The 20,473-nt window shown below is 36.4% G+C and overlaps 1 protein-coding gene across 2 annotated transcripts in view; it reads right to left on the bottom strand.

The window, feature by feature from the left end:
• Positions 1-101: 101 nt before the first annotated feature.
• HYCC2 (hyccin PI4KA lipid kinase complex subunit 2) overlaps positions 102-20,473 on the bottom strand; it is a 59,352-nt gene continuing 38,980 nt past the window's right edge. Inside the window, exons 10-14 of one of the 2 annotated variants that reach the window (XM_084523413.1) lie at positions 20,280-20,396; positions 19,508-19,595; positions 14,046-14,205; positions 12,691-12,858; positions 102-8,045 (exon numbers count right to left, since the gene is read on the bottom strand). In XM_084523413.1, coding sequence (XP_084379539.1) covers positions 7,441-8,045; positions 12,691-12,858; positions 14,046-14,205; positions 19,508-19,595; positions 20,280-20,396 — 1,138 coding nt within the window. In that variant the 3' untranslated portion in view covers positions 102-7,440. The remainder of the gene's footprint in view (positions 8,046-12,690; positions 12,859-14,045; positions 14,206-19,507; positions 19,596-20,279; positions 20,397-20,473) is intronic. The other variant, XM_084523414.1, reaches the window with a different exon arrangement.

Here is a 20,473-nt window from a genome sequence, read left to right as displayed (position 1 = left end):
CGGCTCCCCGCCGCCCCCCGCCTCAGCTGACATGCCCAACGCAGACCCAAGTTACAAATAAATACGTAAATAAAAGTCAACTGGCACCCTACACAGCTCTGTTCAGAAACAGCACGATATTTATTTAACATCGTTATATATTTATATATATATATATAATTTTTTTTTCTGCATTGCAGATTGCGTCGAGTTTTATACATCTCTATTTACAATGATTTAAAATAATTATATTTCATCTCTGGCAGGTATTTACAGAGTCAATAGTAACTACATTTCACATTTCAACAACAGTCAACAGCATTAACCAGTTCAGTAAGACAGGTAAGATAATGGCTTACATGCACCAATAACATGATCTTTGATACGTGCCATCTTCAGGTCTAAGATGGGAGATTTTCCCTGGTCCCAGGTTAAAGAACATCTTACAATACAGCAGAGGTCGTGGTTACTAAAAACCTGTTCGGTTTAGTTCCTCACCAGTACTGCATCCTGAACACCTGGGATTCACACCAACACACAGGGCTACCCTGGTGAAGAGGGGCTCACGCTACTAATCCATGCCCTTTTGTCTAGCCTATTCGTCCACAATAAGTGGGCTACTTGCTGCTTATGCTCCTTCTATGACAGAGATAAGATCACAAAGTAGTAAAAATCCTCAGAAACCTTAGTTCAGAGAAACAAACCTGGCATGACAGAATAAGTAAGAAAATTATCTTTTAACCCTTGCAGAATGTTTCTTTTTGCTAGTAAAATTGACAGCATATCCTGTATTCTTACAAGGACAATACAGAGCAAAAAGATTATTTGTAGAATAGAATTACAAATTTAAAAAATGCAGCATGGGGTACCTAGATTTAGTTTTATAGCAAATAAAAGCCACTGTAGTAAATCTAAAATGTATTAAGAGTATCTGATTTAATTATTAAAAATCTTTATTAGCTTTTTCCTGGAATCATTGATATGGAAAAAAAAGTTAGATGACTCAATTCTTTTTAATCATGTGGTATTTCTTCATAAATAGCCAGCTAGTAACATCCATCCCAAAAGTATGCACCTTCCGCAAGTAAACAGTAAAAAAAAAGTCGTTTCAAAGTAATCATTGAATACTGGCACACAAAAAACACAGAGACGCACCCCAGTACTAGCAATCTATTAATACTTTGAGAAGTAGTTTATCTTGAGTGATTGCTAACACATCTACTGTAAGTTTACTCAAAGTTTCTAATACTTGAATTTTTCATAAACTAACAGCATGAAAGTTCTAGCACAATAGGAACCACTTAAACAGAAAGAACAGTGTCAACAGCCAGTATTTCTGTCATTCCTAAGTCCTACTTATTTTTAGAACAATTTTTCTTTGAAAAGGTTGCTTCAACCATACTAATTCGTCTGTTTTGCGATCAGTTCTGGGAAGGATGAGGACTCAAACACACAGGACAGGATCCACTACCAACCTAAAAGAAAGGTTCATTCCATAACAAAGCACTACATGGTCACTTTACTAGAAAGTAATCACTAACAAGTCAGAAATCTTCCCTGATCGCTTTTCTAAAATAAATAAATAATACAAAACCTCTGTGAAATCTATACCACAATTTAACAGGTAATTAACCATCTTTTCAAGAGTCAAAATATGAAGTAAATTAATTATCAAAATGCAAAGACACTCTGCTCTAAATTGCTTACATGTTACTGACTATAAAACACTGGGCGCTCACAAACAAGTAGTTGTTTAATACAACTTGATTTAATCACTTTGCCCATCATGCACAAGCTAAAATGTAGGCTAAGGTTCTACTGTACAAAGTTTTTACTGTACATGTGTTGTCACTAGCAGCTCCTCACAGGAATAGCTTAGTAATCCTTTATGATAGAACAGATAATTTATGGACCTGTTTTTGAATTCATTTGGTCCCTCAAATGTTAGGTTTTGTAAAATCTGATGACCACAGTAAAAAAATCATGTTTTTTTTGTACCCTAAAGAAAATAAATGAAATAACAAAAGCAGAAATTATTGTATTTTTCTACATTAAATCTCTAATAAAGTCATATAACATGGGACAGATTTTTACTAAACCCATTCCTGGCAGCTGTGTGGTACCTTAGACTTCTATAGCTTGCTTCTGAACTTCTAACGTATTAGATGACAGCAGGCCTTGACACTTCCCAAACTTAAGAGAAAAGTTTACCTGAAATGGCTACCTGCAATGTTTTGAAAGCTTGTTCCAAGACTTATTTTAAAATAAAATTTTATAACAACTAAGTGGAAATCATCATACATATCAGTCTTGCAAAACCCATTTACTGCTTTCTTTCATAAACTATTAATGAACCAAGTTGCTCACAGCTCTCCACTGTTTTCCATCACTGTATAAGGGACAGGTGAGTATTTTAGCTCTTCAGCTGCAAATTTGACAGATTGATGTATGCATTCACTAACACAACACTCATGCTGGTATCTGTTCCTCTAAATCATCTACAAAAAAGCTTTCCATAGTTAAATTTACTCAGCTGACAGTGGGACAACAAATTAATATTAGTTCAAAAAAAGTTAGAGAAATTTCTCTTAATTTAATAAAAAAAAAAAAAAAAAGAGAGAGAAATTAAGGCGCACATACTAGAAATAAACAGCATTTAAAATACTGGAAAAAATATAAAATGTTGAACATTTTGATATCAAACAAGAACAAAACACAAGTTCATTCAGATCAGCCCTCTGCTTAGGATGCTTGGAAAGGAATAAAGTTTTGTAACTTTGTCATCCTAAACAAGACATTAAAAAAAAAGCCATGTTTACCATTCCAACACAAACTATTCCAATGATGTTACAATGAGATGTAGCTAATGGTTTTAAGTGCTACATTAAGCATGCCAAGGTAGCAATATTTTTGGCAATGACAGAATTGCAGAATTTAAGGATGAGACTATCAGATTTACAAACATCAGAAACATCTTTTGGTTCACTATGCAGCACACCCGTTCTATTCAAGCACGTTCAATTATGGTTTGCCACACCTCCTCCACGATTATGAGTATAGTATCAAGTTTGTAGTGCTTGATTTTTAGAATTCTATTCAAGAAGTTATACTTGGTTCCTACTTGCTCTTCAAGTTAATTTAAATTTGTAAACCAAGCCAAACAAAAATTTCTGCTTTGTGAGCACAAATAAAACACCCAAACACTTAAAGAGATGGTTATTAGTTCACGATAAAATAGCAAAAGTTTAAACTCTTCGGTTAAAATACAGTCATGGCATAAAATAGTTTACTCCAAAACTAATTTCTGAATATGTTATACATTAAATGTTGAGGAAAAGCTCCCTGGAGCTATAGTTTTCCAGGAACACTAATAATGTTCATTAAAGAAGTAAAACAAACCACATACTATCTGGAGACAGAAAGGGGCAAGAGTTGGGGCCACCTTACTACTGAGCAGCTTTACCACCATTAAGGTGCAGGTTTCCCCCTTAATCTTGAAAAATATGTTCATATTTACATACAATATAGACACAGTTGAGGCAATTGATTGTCAATACGTGACAAATGTATGTACCTACTCACACACAAGTAAACCTCACATGGTGAGAAAAAAAAACAGTCCCTGTAAACTCCAGTATTCATAAGTAGTGCAAATAAATACATTGTCAGAAAACATTTTTTTTTCCCCTCACTCTTTTGCTGTCAAAACATGAATTTAATTATGTTAAAGCTAGCAGGAGTACGTTGGAAATTTTAGATTTAAGTAATTGAGACCAACACACTTGCAAGCTACAAGTACTACATCTAATGCTTACTGGCTGCAACAACGTTCAGCATTACAGAATGAAGCAGGCTGTTAAAATTTTTCTCAAATTCACATCAGAAAGGGTGTTCAAAGAAATTTGCACTTAAAACAGACAGTGACATAAAAAGTCTCCAAATCAAAAGAATAAGAAAGCCATTTAAAACTTCATCTTGCAACATTCATTGTTATAGGCCTTTTTCCCTCACCGTTTTGCTGCCTGCAGGATGAAAACAAAAAGAGGCTCAACATTCAACCAAAAGCAGCTCAAAATAAAGTCCTGAAAAGGCTAATCAATGGGGTTGAGTGCGCAATCCCAACATTTTATATTTTCTTATTAAGCCCAAGAAAAATGAGTGGCAAAATGGCAGCATAATATGGTAAAAACTTTATCAAGGGATAATTAGTTACTAACACATGTATATACATCTACATATAACCCTCAGACTTCCTCACTTAAGAATTAGAAGTATGTGCACATGCACAGAGGAAAAAAGTAGTGTTCTGCTTTTTGACCTTTTTGTATAATGCTGCAGCTGCGATGAAATGATGCAGAAATGTAAATTTAGTGTCTCACATTGAGTACCAAATGTTCTAAAACAAGACACAGCTGAGTGAATTCAGGATAAAGATGTTTAAGTCTAGATATTTGTCACAGGTATCAGAACATTTGAATATGTTTTGTACTTTGTTTAATATTTAACACATTATCATAAAGAACACATTATTCTCTCAGCCTAGACATTTCTATTACTTCCAGAATACTTTCAAGTGTACTGGGCATCACTGTATAAAAGTTTCATTACAATCTTGACACACTTGGTATGGTTTGAGCCGTGTAGAAACGATAAAGATAAATGTGATAAACAGCACTGGAAAAGCCTGTTATTTCACCTGTTTTGTAGATGTAAGTGATGACTCATTTTGTAAGACAGATGTTGACCAGCACATGTCTGAAGAACGACAAAAGCTCCCACAAATGAAACACTGCACTCAAATGGTAATTTTGATTAGCTATGGATGTTGCACATAGCAAAAACTATATATAGTTTTTAATAGGAATAAATTTGAACTCTTTTTAAAGCTTTGTGCAGGTAGGAATACATATACACAGGAACAAAATACAATGCATTTAACTGTAACAAAAGGCACATCATCAAAACAAGAACTGCAAAAATATTTTAAATTATAATTTGACTAAAGATTTAACTACAAACGTATGTACATTTGACTTCCCCATCTGGAGTCAGTGGGGTGTCTCTCTTTCCTGAAATAGTTTAATTTTGTTGGACCCCACCCATAAGGGTATAAAAAATTGTTTTGTGAAATTTGACTCGATTTAAGTGTCCTAAAATGTCTTTGGGAATGTTTATAACAGTAAAATGAGAAACTAGAGAACCTTGCTAATGAGCAATCCCATTTTTTTAAAGGCAGAGGCATAATAAAGTGTAGTAATTCTTCAGAAAACAGCTGATAATCCTAACCTTTTATTTCCCAAAGATTTACGCTAATCATTTGGTCCTTATAAACTTAGCGTGATGGTCTCTACAAAACAAATTTACACTTTCAGGAAACAAACTAGCAAGTGAATTTCTGCACTACCATGACCTGCCAATTGTCTCCACCAGCAAAACTTGACAAAATAAATTAAGCAGAGTCAAATCATGCATAGCTTTTGACATTCTTACAGAAAATTCCTCATAATTTAATCTCACCTTTACCTTAGTTCTATCTCTTGTGGCCTTTAAAGATTAAGTTCAATTTTGAAATAGTAAGGCTTTCTTTCTGATGATTCTATTTATTCTAACTAAATTTCTGCATTAGTCCAGCTGCCATTTAATTTACTTCTTTATGAATGTGGAGTTCTTAAGACTAGACTGCCAAAGTGACTTGTCAAAGCACAAAAACATGTCAAATATTTAAATTAATTTTAATGTAAAATTGAAAAAAAAAAAAAAGTTCCATCTGAAAGAGGCTCAAAGGCAAAAAAGAAAAAAATACCAGCAACGTTACACCATGTTATTGTCCTGAATTTCTGTCTATCTGTCATTCAAAGATAACCTGCTATTTTTAACAGCTTATGTTTATTCTTCACAGTGACAGTGAAACCAAAGTGCCCATGTGAAGATCATAACTCTTTCCTGTACGTTTAAATTTGTAAACTTCCAGGATACCATACATTACTTAAGAATCCAGGATGAACTTTCCCCTTTGCTCTCTAGCAATCTAGAGAGGGAGAGGATGACAAACATTTTCCTATGTAATCAGAAATGTGCTTCCAAACAGTGTTCTGTAGCATAAGTACCAGCCAGTGCCCACTGTACACCAGTCATATACATTCAAGGCTTGGCTCAATGGCATGAGTTTTGCATTTTCTAGAGAAGGGGCCTATCCACTAAAATAACAATTAAAAAAACTAACAGATTAGATATATCAAGGCAATGAAGTGTGATCCTTCTGGAAAAAAGGACTATCAGTACCCCTTTGTGCAAACGGTGTTTTTAGAAAAGCATTTCACATTAAAGCTTCAGTATTTCTAGCAAACTATTGTCTCTATCCCTGAGACAGCCCCTTAAGAAGATGGTCTGTCTGGACTGCAAGATTCTTAAAGTGACTCCATGATTGAATTTGGGGACACTGAGAAAGTAGCTGAGTGAGTTGGGGATGTCTAACATCCATGACACCATAGAAAGCAGCCTGAGAAATACTCTTTACCCGAATACACCTTTCATCTCAGTGATCACCACCTCACAAGAAAAACAACAATAACAAGAACACCAATAACAAAAATGGAGCAAAGCCAGCCATTAGCTCCTGGGAAAGTAGTGTCTCCCTCCCATTTACAAACCAAATTGCTTTAACAGCATGGTCTTGTCTAGATTTTAGTCTACATACAGAATGACCCTGTGCCCTGGAAGGGAAGACATAACATTACATATGGCTACAACGCCATTAGAAGTGCATTGTAACCTACATTATCTACTTACAATCCTCTCTCTGAGGGAAAACAACTTGTTAATACGCATGTCTCAGTTGCTGAACATCAAAAGCTTCTGGGATGAGAGACTGGGGGCAGGCAAGAAAAATCTACCCTCATTTTAATGAAAAAGTGCTGTAGGCAGCCAGGAGCAGCAATGATGATCCCCTCCCCAGAATTGATTGCACAAACTCAGAGTCCAAAGTCACATCAGAATCTCTGAGGCACTCCTGGTTCTGAGAAAGAAAAGTCATGATCCAGTAGTCTTTGCAGTACTGTAGACCAAGAAAACAAACCCGTTTCTATTTCTTAACAGAGCCAAAGCATCATCTCATAGGGATCACATTCACCATTTCCGCCGGCATCTCCAGTCTCACAGTGTTGAAATGGGACTGATCAGCCTACGATGGATTGCACGTCACCCAAGGAGAAAGGAAGGCATGGAAATAGGCATACAGTACATTATATACTGCTTCACAACCATCTTTACAAGGGGGGGGAAATAAAGGTGAGGGAAGAATTATTGCTGTTTCAGTAATACAGTATGATAGCTAGACCAAATCAAACAAGATCACAACAGTCAGTATTTTCACACTGCAGGATGATGGTTCTTGTTTTGCCTAAGAATGAACTTGCCTGGGGATTTAGGGGAAAGAGGGAGTCCTAATGAAGGGAGATAAAGTTACACCTGGGATATCAGCTGCATATTGAAACTTGGAGATCGAGACTGCTTGGTTAAGGGAGCTCCTGGTGGGAGAAGATCTTTACCTTCCCCAGCTTGGCCTAGTCGGTCCTCCTGTAGGCTGATAGTTGAAAACCGATTGGTGTTGCCAGCGGCTAGATTGGTAACACCTTCTGTACCAACTCCAACACTGGAGCCTATTTGACTGCCATTGACGTAGTCAAATGATTTACTGGAGGAAGCACTGGCGGTCCTGATCAGGCTCAAACTGTTGGCTTTTGGCACCACCTGCCCAGCAGGCAGGCTGAGGTGTTTCTTAGTAGGTGTCATCTCAATTATATCTGCACCAAGGTCAGTGGATTGGTGTATGTACTGCTTCCGAGCTACTGAATCTCGAGGGCTCTCATTAGATTTTGCTGCAGAACAGGTTTCTTTGTCCTTAGCAGAACGTCCACTTGCTGTTTTCCTTAAGCTGCCCTTCTGGGATACAGATGATTGAGGTTTGGTCCCAACCGGCTGGCTGCTGAGGGAAGCTCCCGATGAAAATCCTTCATCAGCATCATTAAGGTTCACAGATTCCTCTCTTCCATTTACACCTTCAGCATCTATTAATAAAAAGGGAACAACCAAAAAACCCCAAACCAATCAGAACACATAGTAAGCATTCAGGTTACATGAATGCAGAGATGCACACAATGTCAAAACAAACGTCATTTGCTGATCCACCTGGTTTCCACTTCCTTAAAAAATCCTGATTCTCAGTATGTAATCTTCCTGTCATATAGCAGAATAAGAGAATCTGATGATAAAATAAGTACTTCTGGAGCTTCATTTGCCTTTCCTCTACATCATTTTCATCAGTCAAGAATATCTCCAGAAGTATATCTATAAACACAGAAGAAGAATTAGGCCCCATTTGGCTAATTTTAGTTCTGTCTGCAGGTACTAGTGCCAACACATTTGTTTGTTTGTTTTAAAAAAGAAAGTTATATGTATATATACATATACATATATAAAGCCTTTCAGACTATTTTTATCTTAGTTTTAGGCAAGATCCAAGCATGTCCAGGAAATCTTCTGGTTTGTGCTGAGTAGGCTTCAGAATTAGGTTAATTCCTAGGCCTGCAACAAAGCTCCAACAGAGACAGAAGGCTTCTGCTGTGTATAGTTGGCACTTGAAACAATGTAACCATACTTTCTATTGGAGAGTAACCTAATTCCTAGTTCTCTCTCTCCCAGAGCTCAATAATCTCTGCACTTCCAGCAATCCTATCCAGGTCCTTCTATCACATTTGCTTTAATCTCAGATCAAGATTTTTAAGAGGAAAAAAAATCTTGTATTAATAGAAATTTAACCTTTGAAACACTTCAAGTTGTAAAAGAGGCTTTATGCTTTAGAATGGGATTTTAAAGAAAAAAGACTGACAAGCTTCTGTCTTAAACCCTTGTTTTCAGTCTGATAATTTGATTAATTATTAATTTGGGCTGTAAATGAAGACTTTGTTGTTGTTTGTTTGTTTTTTTTTTTAAATCTTAATTCCGGTCCTTTTTCTAAGCTCCAAATACTCAAAACAGGAGGTATTGTTTCAGTAGAAAACTGAGCAGCATTTAAGTTTCAAAACTGAAAATGGAGCTTGGGTTTGATACTTTGTTTCTTGTTTTATGGGGTTAAAGTAGTGGCAAGGATCTCACAGATTCTAACATTTGAGTAGAACCTGGTCCATTCACACAGATTGCTAGCAGAGCGCTACAGAGCATTTTACATTATTGCAAACAGAACAGACACAAAGCCTTCAGTGTTTCTTCCTCTGTGCAGAAGGAATATGGGCTGATCCAACCTCACATTTCTCAAGTGTAAAGCAAAAATAAACCACAACAAACAAGAAACAAAGGTTTTATTATTCTTTTGGTTTTAAAACTACTTTTCTTTTTAGGAAGCTTTGCCTTGGAATTACCATTATTGTGTATCAGTTTACAATGTTTAGCCTTTTCCAAATCAGATCATGCTCAGGCCTCTCTCACACCAATGCAATGTGAGATTATTCTGCAGTATTATACAGTTCTACTTGACTCAGCCTTTAAGAAGGTTCGTGTTACTACTGTCTTCCTTCCTCAGCAAAGCCTTTCACCTTAGAAAAAACAAAACAAAACAAAACATATTCTTAGGCTTTAACAGCCATTATTAAAGTGAAGAACACTTTACTTGCTTTAACCTTCTGCATCCATATTTAAAATGCATATACTTTTACTCTGCTCTGTTTGGTCAAGCTAGATCATCATCTTCTCCTTGAGACATACATGTATTTTCTTACATTAGACAGCAAGATATTTTAGTCAGAACCCATCACATCTCCATTCCCCCCAACCTTCCCACGCATAATCAAAGATGCTAATAAAAGTACAAGGTAACTGTAACACACTAAAAGCAAGAGCACTTTTTCAATAAACCAACATTTGTGTTTCTTCATAATCATGCAAAGCTGGATGAAAGCATGTTTGGTTACAAGCAGCAATAGCAGCAGCTGAAGTCCCCTCTCAATCCATTCTATTCCAGCAAAAGATGTGTAACTTGCAAGATAATCTCTTCAACAATACTGCTAAGCTTTTCGTTATTGCAAGAACACTGCTTCTTCAATGCTTCCTCACAGTTCATGTCAAAACATTTTTGAGTAACAAAATGCTAAAATATTACTGGTCAGGGACACTGAAGCAAAGGAGTCACACAGAAGAAGTGGCATTTCATCCACAGATTTTAAAAAATAAGACTGAGAGGGGTTGTTGCAAGCTTTTGGATGCTGCAACTATATAAATGCCCAAGCAGCTCAGCAGTGCTCAAAAATGAAGAAGATAGAGAAGACAACATGCAAGAGAATTTCTGTCTAGTCAAATCCATGTAGCTACAGAAGTTCTCAATACGACTGAAATAATTCAGCAAACACTCTTTTTGCAGTACATGTTCTTTTTCTTCTAAAAAACTACCCTCAGAAACAAAAATATTTCAATCTTTGCATACTCTGTTTGGGGGTAAAACAGGATGAAGTCATAGAAGTTTATTGGTTTGTTTCCAGTAGACCAATAAGATGATTTAACAAAAAGAACCTAAAAGCCTAGTCCTCCCAAGTACTCTCTACTGTAAGTCCAGAAGAGAAAGAGACAGTGCAACCTAACAGGAATCCCATTGATTGCACTACAGCGTGTCTTCTGGATTCTCACTCTTCTTTCAGAATAAATCTCTCTCCAAAGAATACATAATTAATGCCAGTACATAATTAACCCTGTAGACATATATACAGCATTCTTCACTGTCTCAAAATAGAGCACACTGGTTAGCTGCCACCACCCAAAAGCAGAATACCTTGGTAAGGTATTACTCAGTCATTCTTGAAATCTTCTGCCTTCTTGTATTTATTGGGTCAAAACACTGATCTGAAAAGGATTTTATTACAGTTTTTAAAGTAACCTTTATTCTATTTATCCTTTCCATATCTGAAGTTTGAAGAGTCAATGAAAATGATCAGCATTCTCATTATATTGTTTTATATCAAAATTATATTTATGAGAGGAAATTTTCTAACCAAAACTTGGTGAAGTCAGCACCAATAAAACAACAGACCACTCTATTTACACATGATACTGATAACCAATCCAAACTCCATTCCTGGGCCTTTTCCCACATGCTGTCAACTGGCAGAATTCAATTTGCCCAAGCACATAGTTATACATGTATACTGCCAACATTTAAAGAAGTAAAGTATATTCAACCAATTTCAACAGAAATAAAGCATGTGGAGTTATGACTTCTCCAGTAACATCTCAATTGATATAGGTGTTGAAACAAATTAAGACTAGAAGGCCACATCAACTTCTTTCCTACTTTGCATTTTCCAGAAGGTTCTCTGCAGCTGAGGAGTTCTCCATATCCTTCAGGTCATGCACATGCAAAGTTTAGTAAAATGAACTAAGACCAACTGAACCAGTGAAGTTAGAAGACTACTTATTTACTGAGCATGCTCAAACTCACTATGCACCACGGAACAGATTATAAATCTATGCTGAACATTTTTATGCAACTATCTTCTACTAAAGTATGATGTCTTAATTATTGTTTGATAACGCCTCTGATTAAGGGGAAGGATTCTCCGATAACATTACATTAAATCTCCAAGTTCTCCAGAAGAACAAATTTGAAGCCTATGTAGCTCACTCCTATCCAAATCCACAAATAAAATCTTGTTTATGATCAACTGATGGACTATAATTGTTGGAAATACCAAAACTGTTTGATAGACTGTTCAGATGGAAAAGGAGACAAAATAGGAAAACACTTGAAATTCCATTAAGTTAGATTTATAAGAAATTAATTCTCATCTCTGAAGAGAAATCATGATCCAAATTTCAGCGCTCAAATGCTTGTTCTCATGGAATAAAGATGAGAACATAATAGATGAACTTAAGCAAAGTGAGTATCTGCCAGCTACTCTATCTGCTATTGCTGGTTGCAGAGCAGGCATACAAAGCTCTACAGCATTTATGTGGACAGCAAAACTGAGCAAAAAAGCAAATACCGTTTCCCAAGCATTCAGAAACATGACAACCTGATTTATTCTTGAAAACACAAGATTTTTCTCATTTGATAATTGATTTTAGAGCAGCCAGGTCATTCATGTAAACTAGTAAGCATATGAATCTTCAGTTAAAGAATGACTGGCAAATAAAAATATCTCCAGTTGTGAATGTCTTAGATAGGCTTGTCTTTGTTCTTGGAAATTTAAAAAAAAACATGGACTAACAAGACACTATTGGAACTAAGTTGTAGCCAACCAAATACAGCTGCAAACACAATACAACCAATATTCTACACTGTCTACTTTTCAGGACTAGATTCATGTTTATCTGGTGCATTTTTTCCTTCTGAATATTAAACATGCTCAGTAATAGAAAGTTTCCAAGCAATCCCAAAGCTCTTGGCTATTGCCCCTGTCATTTTTATTTTTATTTTTTTTTTGCCATGCCAAGCAGTCTTTCACCACACAGATGCAAGCCCCAGGCCAGCCCACGTGATAACAAAAGGTAGTACCTGACCTGATGTTAGGTATATAGGGGATGCGTGTATTGCAAAGAGAAGCTAATACACCCTGGGATAGCGGAAACACACACTAGAATGGAAAGAAGTTCTGCTTGGGGATAGGGAGCCAGGATCCTCCTCCAGCAACTGCCTCACTGACTTCTGCCTCCTCATCTCTGTCCTACCCTCTGTTGTGGCTGCTGCCAAGGTGGGCTCCAGGAAGCCATGCTCAGGGGTCCTGCGCATCAGCACCTCCCCCTCTTGCTCATGTTTGATCCCTAGGTCTGTGGAGCCGTGTTGGATCGGTGAGCCAGGTATGCTTGAGTCAGCCTCGTTTGAGAAGTCAAAGCCATCTGGGATTCAACATATAACATTTTAGTGCTTTTCTATTCCTTTCTTGGCATTTCAACCCAGGCAGGGAAAATAGAAGATTTATGCGGACATGGAACAAACAACGAAACACTACCCACGCTTAGTTAAGTTTGTGAGAACATCCACAGAAAAGGACAAGTGGGCTATGCTGTAGACTGGAGACTCGAAAAATGAATATAATGGCAACTACAGTAAAGACAAACACGACCCAGAGTCCTGAAAACAGAAGACAGCTGCTTCTTGTCCTGAACATCCATTCAGTTGAAGACCAGAAGTCATTAAATCCTTTGGCACACGATATAGGAAAAAAAAAAAGTATCAAAGGAAAGATGTAATACTTGTTTTTTAGACTCTTGTACCCTCAATTTATTTTTAGGTTATATTACTTTTTTTACCTTCTGCAATTTATGCATCTTTTTAAAATCTGTTCAATACATGCAGAGACAAAGTTCTGTAGGTTTGACAAAATGAATTCAAAGCAAGCTTTTTGCTACAGCTACAATGAAGATTTCACCATATGAAAGTAAGCATTACTACATATTTATTGTTCTTCATACAGTCAAGCACACTTCTATATGATCTAAATATTCACTGAAGAAAAATAAGGTTAATTCTAAACTATCCAAAGCTACTTTATGACATATCCCCTCTGTAAGGTGGGCCATATGATGCTAGGATTACAGTGTTCAGCTCTTCCATCTCCCATTGCCTTTAGTGGTTGTAGGTAACTGGAACCCTGTCAAGGTCTGACTAATACCATTCATTTCCTCATCTATTTATGATGGCATGCAGTTAAGTTTGAGTGGATCAAAGAAAGAAGTCAAATTATAAACCAAACTCTGCCACTACAATTTTATGCTGTGTTACACAGAGAAAAAAAGTCTTAACTATTTCCAGCCTCTCCATTTATTTATTTAGTACCTACCTCGTGGGTTATCACCAGATCAAAAACAAAACAAACATCCCAAACCTTCATGTTCATGCAGTGCTCTGAAAATGTAAAATACTATAATACTAAAATACACTGTTATGGAGTATCACTTTTCAAAACAAAACAAAAACAACAACCACAACCAACTGTTCTGCAAACATTCAAACTCAGAAGCCAGGTAACAGTGACGATGAATACAGTATGCTACAATATTTGCTGTCAGCAGAGAAAGCTCACCTTCTCTCCTCCAGCGGTGACGACGGATAGAAGCTGTTGTAATGGCAGTCCGAGAAATCCTCGGCACTGTTGGAGTAACTTCTACCTTCAGTACCTTCTGGCCTTCTTGTGACGCATCAGGAGCATCAAAGGGCAGTGAGTTCTTCATGGCATTTGCAACCTAAGATGAAAATAAAATGCTATACTACCACCATCCTTGACTGCATAAATGGTGGCTTTAGATATCTTTGCTGGATCCAGAACAGGAAAACAACCAAGAACTGTCAATTATGCCAGATCCCATCCAGACAGATAGCCCCATCCCCAAGATTCACAGTTGGTAACTAAGTTGGGAAGCTCATCACAAGCCTATTCCCAAAAATACAGTTGAATTTTCCTTTTTTTTTTTTTTTTTTTTTTTTTTGATGTAATCTACTTTGTTCCAGGTTTGCCCCTGTACTCAGAGAGGTAACAACCTACACCAGAAGTTCTCCACCCAAACAAGATTGCAAAATGACAAGAAAAATAAAAATACCACTTGTGTCATGACGAGAATGGTCACAAGCCAAGCCAATACAACTGGCACATGGCCTCATATATTGGAGACACAGGACCAGTTTCCTTTCATGTCCCATTTTCCCCCTTATTCCCTACCATCTCAAAAAAGAATTAGACTCTTGCAAGATTTTAAAAGAATTGCAACCTAAGCAATGGGCATCAAATCATTAGAATACAGTGATCTTTATAGATCTAATTTTTATTGTAAGAGTAATACATTGTATTGTAATAGAGTAATATATTATTAGTGTACTTTATATATTGAAATATAGATCTAATTATTGTACATATAATATTGTAATATATATGTAATTTTTATTATAAAACCAGATGCTTTGCATCTTTGAGATACAAAACTCTTTTAGCTTTGATTTTTAACTGTACCTTTAAATTTACTGTAAAATGCTTTGTTGGATTAGAGATTTACTATTATTAAAGCATCTTTCAATTAATGTTCCCTAGTTTACAAGTAAATTGTTCTACAAGTAAACTCGTGTAGCAGCTCATGAAAAGCAATTTAAGTCTCTGTGGCACGTGCTGTATTCAGCAAAAATAAAGCTGCTACACACAAAATGTTTTAAAACTTCAGAAAAAATGTCTAAGTGAACTCGCCTTGATTTTCCAATCTTACTGACTTCATACAACCAACCAGTATTAAAAACTTTAGAACATTTTAAATTAGACACGTCAACTTCCTTCATAGATCTCTTATATTTCACAAATATTTCACTCGCTACATGCTCCTTAGTCCCCCTCTAAGGGGGAACACAATAGGTAAAATAAGGTCAGAGACAACTAGACTTAAAATAAAACAAGCATGGAAAATGTATCTGATTAATCTCTATAAAATCCTACCTGCCAATAGCTGCCACAATAATTTGTGTAGTCTATTCTCCCAATTACAGTTTACAAGAAGCAACATCGTATCATATTCTTCTCTTGCATCAGAAAACAAAGTTTAAAAAAATATTGTATTCCTGTTCTGTAACACAAATATGATCAAGCTTTTTTTTTTTTTTTTTTTTTTTTTTTGTATAAAAACATGTATCTAGCTGCTGGAGTTGATACAACTGTTTAGCACATGACTACAATCAAGCATTTCCTAGTCTTACGCTGTAAGCAACATTTTCCAATGCTCCTCTCAACCTAGTGAAAAAATTAAGATATGTTTAAACTCCAATGTTGTCTTGATATTCTGAGATTCCCTGAGGCCTCAGAAATGCGAGGGACATCCCACAAATTCCTTCATTTCCCAAAGACTACATTAGGGAAGCAGATTTAGTGTATGAAGTCGTCTTTAATTAACATTTGCAAAAACACAAGTTAGGAGAGATCTACTAAACCAATGGAACAGATTCTATTTGCAGAACCTTCTTTGTATGATTTGTCTTGTAAAGACCTCAAATAATGCTTGATTAAAAAAATAAATAAATAAATTGATGCATACCATATGCCTTAAAAGCTCTGATTTACAAGTGTTTATCAGTACCACAGTAAAGTAAAAGTGACTTTCCCCTACGTTCTAATAGGCAAACCATCCAGCAACCATATGAAGAAATAAAACTCATTCAAACATTAAAGCAGAGATGACAGGATGTTAACTAATCAAAGACTTCTCACTTCCTGGGAAGCTGGAATAGCTGTCATATCCTGATCTTCTCCAGCTTCTGCTGTGATCCTGTAAATCCTCATTAAACACTTTCTCCATTGACTTCTTGCCTGACTTCTAACCAGCCTAAATATTCTTGGCACTGGTGTAGAAATGCTCTTTGTCATTCTGCCTTCTACATGCCCACCTCTGTTTTGTCCTTTGCTAGTCAATTCTCTCAACCTCACCACAATTGCTCTCCTATGCACACACAGGCCTTTTTCCATGTTGTCCTCCTGCAGTGGTACAAACCTCACTGCTTTCAACCCATCCTTGACCTCATAAAAGACTTCGGAAACTAATTTCTGCTGTACTGACCCAACACAGATTAAGTTCAACCATATACAGTGGTTTATCTTCCAATCATCTCTTTTACTAATATTTCACCCTCTTTTGAGCAAGTACCTTTCTCAGCATTAAAATCTGAAAATCAGTAGAATTCTGCATTAGAACCAGGTAAGTGACACAACACTTTTACTTGAGGAGCTTTTTAAGAGCTTGCCCTTTTTTAACAGCACAAATCGTACTTCTGGGGACTGAGGAGAATCACATTGAAATAAAGTTCATGCAACAGTAAAGCAATCCAAACAGACAGTTTGGATGAAACACAGCCATTCTCCATCAGGAAAAAAATGAAAAATAAAATCTGCAATACTTCAGGATGGGAAAAAAAAATTGCTTTCATTATGTTTTAGGCTCCCTAACAACAACAGGCACTAGTTCTGTACTAAAAGGTGGGAAAGCAAACCACAGCAGAATTCAGATTTAGCAAGCCAAATCTGCAACTGGCAATGACAAAAGAGAACTGGCTTCATGCCATATAGCCACCCTTGCCCACCAGAAATAAGCTCTGACAAAAAGAATGTGCAGTAAAAGCAGTAAGTACATAATAAAAAACCACTGGATAAAGGTGCTGTTACAACAGGGACTTATTGATCCATACCTCTATGGACCAGGCTAAGAATACCTGTGCATCTCTGCGCCAAAGCAAAGGATTTCCTTTTGAAACAACTGCAGAAGCTTTGTGTTCAGAGGAAGATGTTATTTGACTGGAACTGCACTACTCACTCCTAAAGTGCAGCCTACCTTAGCAATAATACTGAATCACTTAGATTAGTTTCCAACTGTAGAAACTCCCAGTGTTCGTGACTATGAAACCAATATCCAGTATTTGTTAACGGATTCCTTTCTTCTACCAAAAAAAGCTTTTCCCTCACATTAATTCCTGCCTTTTCCAGTGCAGTTTCTGGGTTATGGTGAAAAAATGGCTTGGGAACTGCTTCAATAATCACAGACACTTCAGATTCCTGATGCTGCTATTTCAGGATTTATTTTTATTCCACAGGCAATATAAACCTATTTAAATAAGAACATGGGTTTACTATATTGTCAAAAATATTTCTCCAACAGACATACTCAAACAGAGGGAGTGTGATGTTTCTCATTGTAATGACTGACAGTATTCTCACAATTACATGAATAGCCTGAGTACAGATGTCTAAAAATAATCCTACCATGGAGGATTGCCTAAATATTAAATGGATTTCAAACAATTTGCTGCTGTTAGGCAATCCTAGGCAGAGACTGATCTTTAAACATACCTGGGATGATGCACAGATGATATTTTATTTGGTAATAGTAACCGCAATAGTTTAAAATACAAAATTTTATGTAGCTAAATCATATACATCTCCTGGAGACTACTACTAAGTGAAAGGACTCAATACTTGAAAATGTCGAATGGTTTGGTATTATAGCATAAGGCCATAGACATGCAGGTCACTTTTTAATATAAAATGCTAATTTCTTAACACTGATTTTCAAAAACCACAGTAAAACAAGATGGGAAACAAAGGCAGTGATCAGGGCAAGGCAAAAACACACAGATATGCCTGCACATGTATGCATGAAAACCTGACAAGTGGGCAAGTGGAAAAAATTGGTGATACCATGACATTGCCAAACAACTGCTTGGAGTGGCAAAAGTATCTTTGTAAGAACAGACATTCCAGAAGACTTTTACAATTAAAAGTCATCTCAAAACACAAACTGATTTTAAAAAGTCCTGAACAATCAGGATTGAAAATTGTCCTATCATCAATTGAATTAGGTTCCAGATCCTCCTACACACTTTTAAAATGTTGTATTTTGATAGGCTGGCTTCATTCAGTAGTTTCAATATTTAATTTAAAACTTTCCATCTGATGGAGCAATGAGTCATTTCCAAAAGGAACCAGCAATTATAATAATTCAATGGATACCAGCCATTAAAAAGCAGAACTCTCAGAAAGCCTGTAGATAGCTTTTACAGCCAATATTAATTAATCAAGAGCATAATTTTACTTAATTTATTGGAGAGAGGCATGTCAGTTTGTCACAAAAAAAAAAAGACAGACTTTTCCCAATCCACTCCTTTCTCAGCTACACAAAAAAAAAAAAGCCTTGAAACTCTACTGCTGGTAGTTTATAGGAGGACCAAAGGCTTCTGGCCACAATTTGGACAAACTGAGATAATATTCTGTTCTACTTCTTTCCTTTACTATTCTTCCTTATTTTAAGTCTCATTCCTACATCTGACAAAAAATAAAAACCTTCCATTTCTGCTTCCTTTATCACCCTCCTCATCCTCTCCAACCACATGAACTTACATCCAGCTTAGTTTCACCTTTTTCCCTGCTTCATTTTTCTTTTATGACTGGGACAACAATTCTAGTGAAAACTGGGGGTAAAAACCACAATTGATCATAAGAAAACCATTTTAACGATGCTCCTCTAAAGGAGGTAAAGATTAAGATTTGTGTGATTTTAATCAATCAAAATCCAACACTGACTCTGGAGATAAAGCTCCTCTGCACTTTCAGCTCTATTCTGTTGCTGTTTGTTCTGTTGTGTTATCAGTTAAACCACAAAACATTCTAAACCCTTCTGAAGGTCTAGAAGCAAAGAATATACCTTTTTGCAACCAACATCCTATGACATACAACCATTCATTTAAGCTTCTTTGAATCACTCATTAGTAGCTGGTGCCAAAACAACAAACATTTTGATCCAATTGTACAACATTAGAAAATCCTATCTTTCTGCATTAATTAAAGACCCCAACACCCTAGCAGATAAAGCATGGTATAAATAGCTATGTTAAAAACACCAGCTGTTAACAACCACTTGTGTTTGGGAATGCAGTAAACAGCAACAAATGCTTTCATTACGAGTCCACTTCAGAAATGCATCCATATTCTTAATCAAGTCCATAAATTTCATTAGATTTTTTTCTTACCAACAGAGGCTGTGAGTAGAGTTCAAGCTGTGCTCTGTAAATTATGTCCTCCAATACCTCCTGGCCAAGATCCCATTGACCATTATATCTAAAAAGTAAAAAAGAAATTTATCTTTTGTGTCTTTGGAACTCGCTTGTCTTTTTTTGCTGCCCAAATACAGCTTTTCACTTCTTATGTGGAAAACTGCATGCACACCCAGCCCCTTCACTTCTTTCAGAAGTGTGGACAGAGTTTTGTATTACTCTTGTTGCTATAACAAAAAGGGATACCCCCTGACACCTCCAAGTGAAAAAATGTTGATACCACAATCAGGACAAACTTAAAGAATAAAAAAAACGGGTCAATATATAAAGGTTTACAATACCTAGCAGGACTCAGTTTTAATCAGTAACAGATCTTTGCTACCTCAGAAGCTACCGGTATTTGAGCAGACTGCACTTCAAGTTACCCTGGCAGCCAAGCTCATTATGCTTTTGAACAGAAGGTTATCTGAAGGTAGTGGAAGCTTAGGAGAAGATGATGCTAGGAGCCTCATTCTCTTCAGCACATACTGCTGGTGTTTCACCACCTACTCCAATGTTTACAGAGATACTCGCAAATTATCAGTTGACTGACTGAGCAAGTAATGGGAAATATAATAATTAAGAGTTAAGATTCCTGTGTCCTAAAAGTTTAATTAATTTCTTTCAATTACAAAGAAACAAATGCTGCTATTTTACTCCATGTAAAACTAGCCATTTATTCTTTTACAAAAAAAATAAGTCTACTTACATGGCATAATAGACACCTGTGAGCAGCTGCACCATGAAGTCAGGGTCCAACACCACTCTACCATAGTGTTCTTTCCAGCGTTTCTCATGCTGCCGTGGAAATCCACTTACACACAGCCTGAAGAAACATATCATTGTAACAAAATGTTAACCCCAGAAATACTACAAACATCTTTACACCAAAGCGATTTCCTT

Source organism: Aythya ferina (assembly GCF_964211825.1).
Source record: "Aythya ferina genome assembly, chromosome: 6".
Classification (NCBI taxonomy): Eukaryota; Metazoa; Chordata; class Aves; order Anseriformes; family Anatidae; genus Aythya; species Aythya ferina.
The sequence above is the reverse complement of the archived record's forward strand: the minus strand, read 5'-3'. Positions and strand labels throughout refer to the sequence as shown.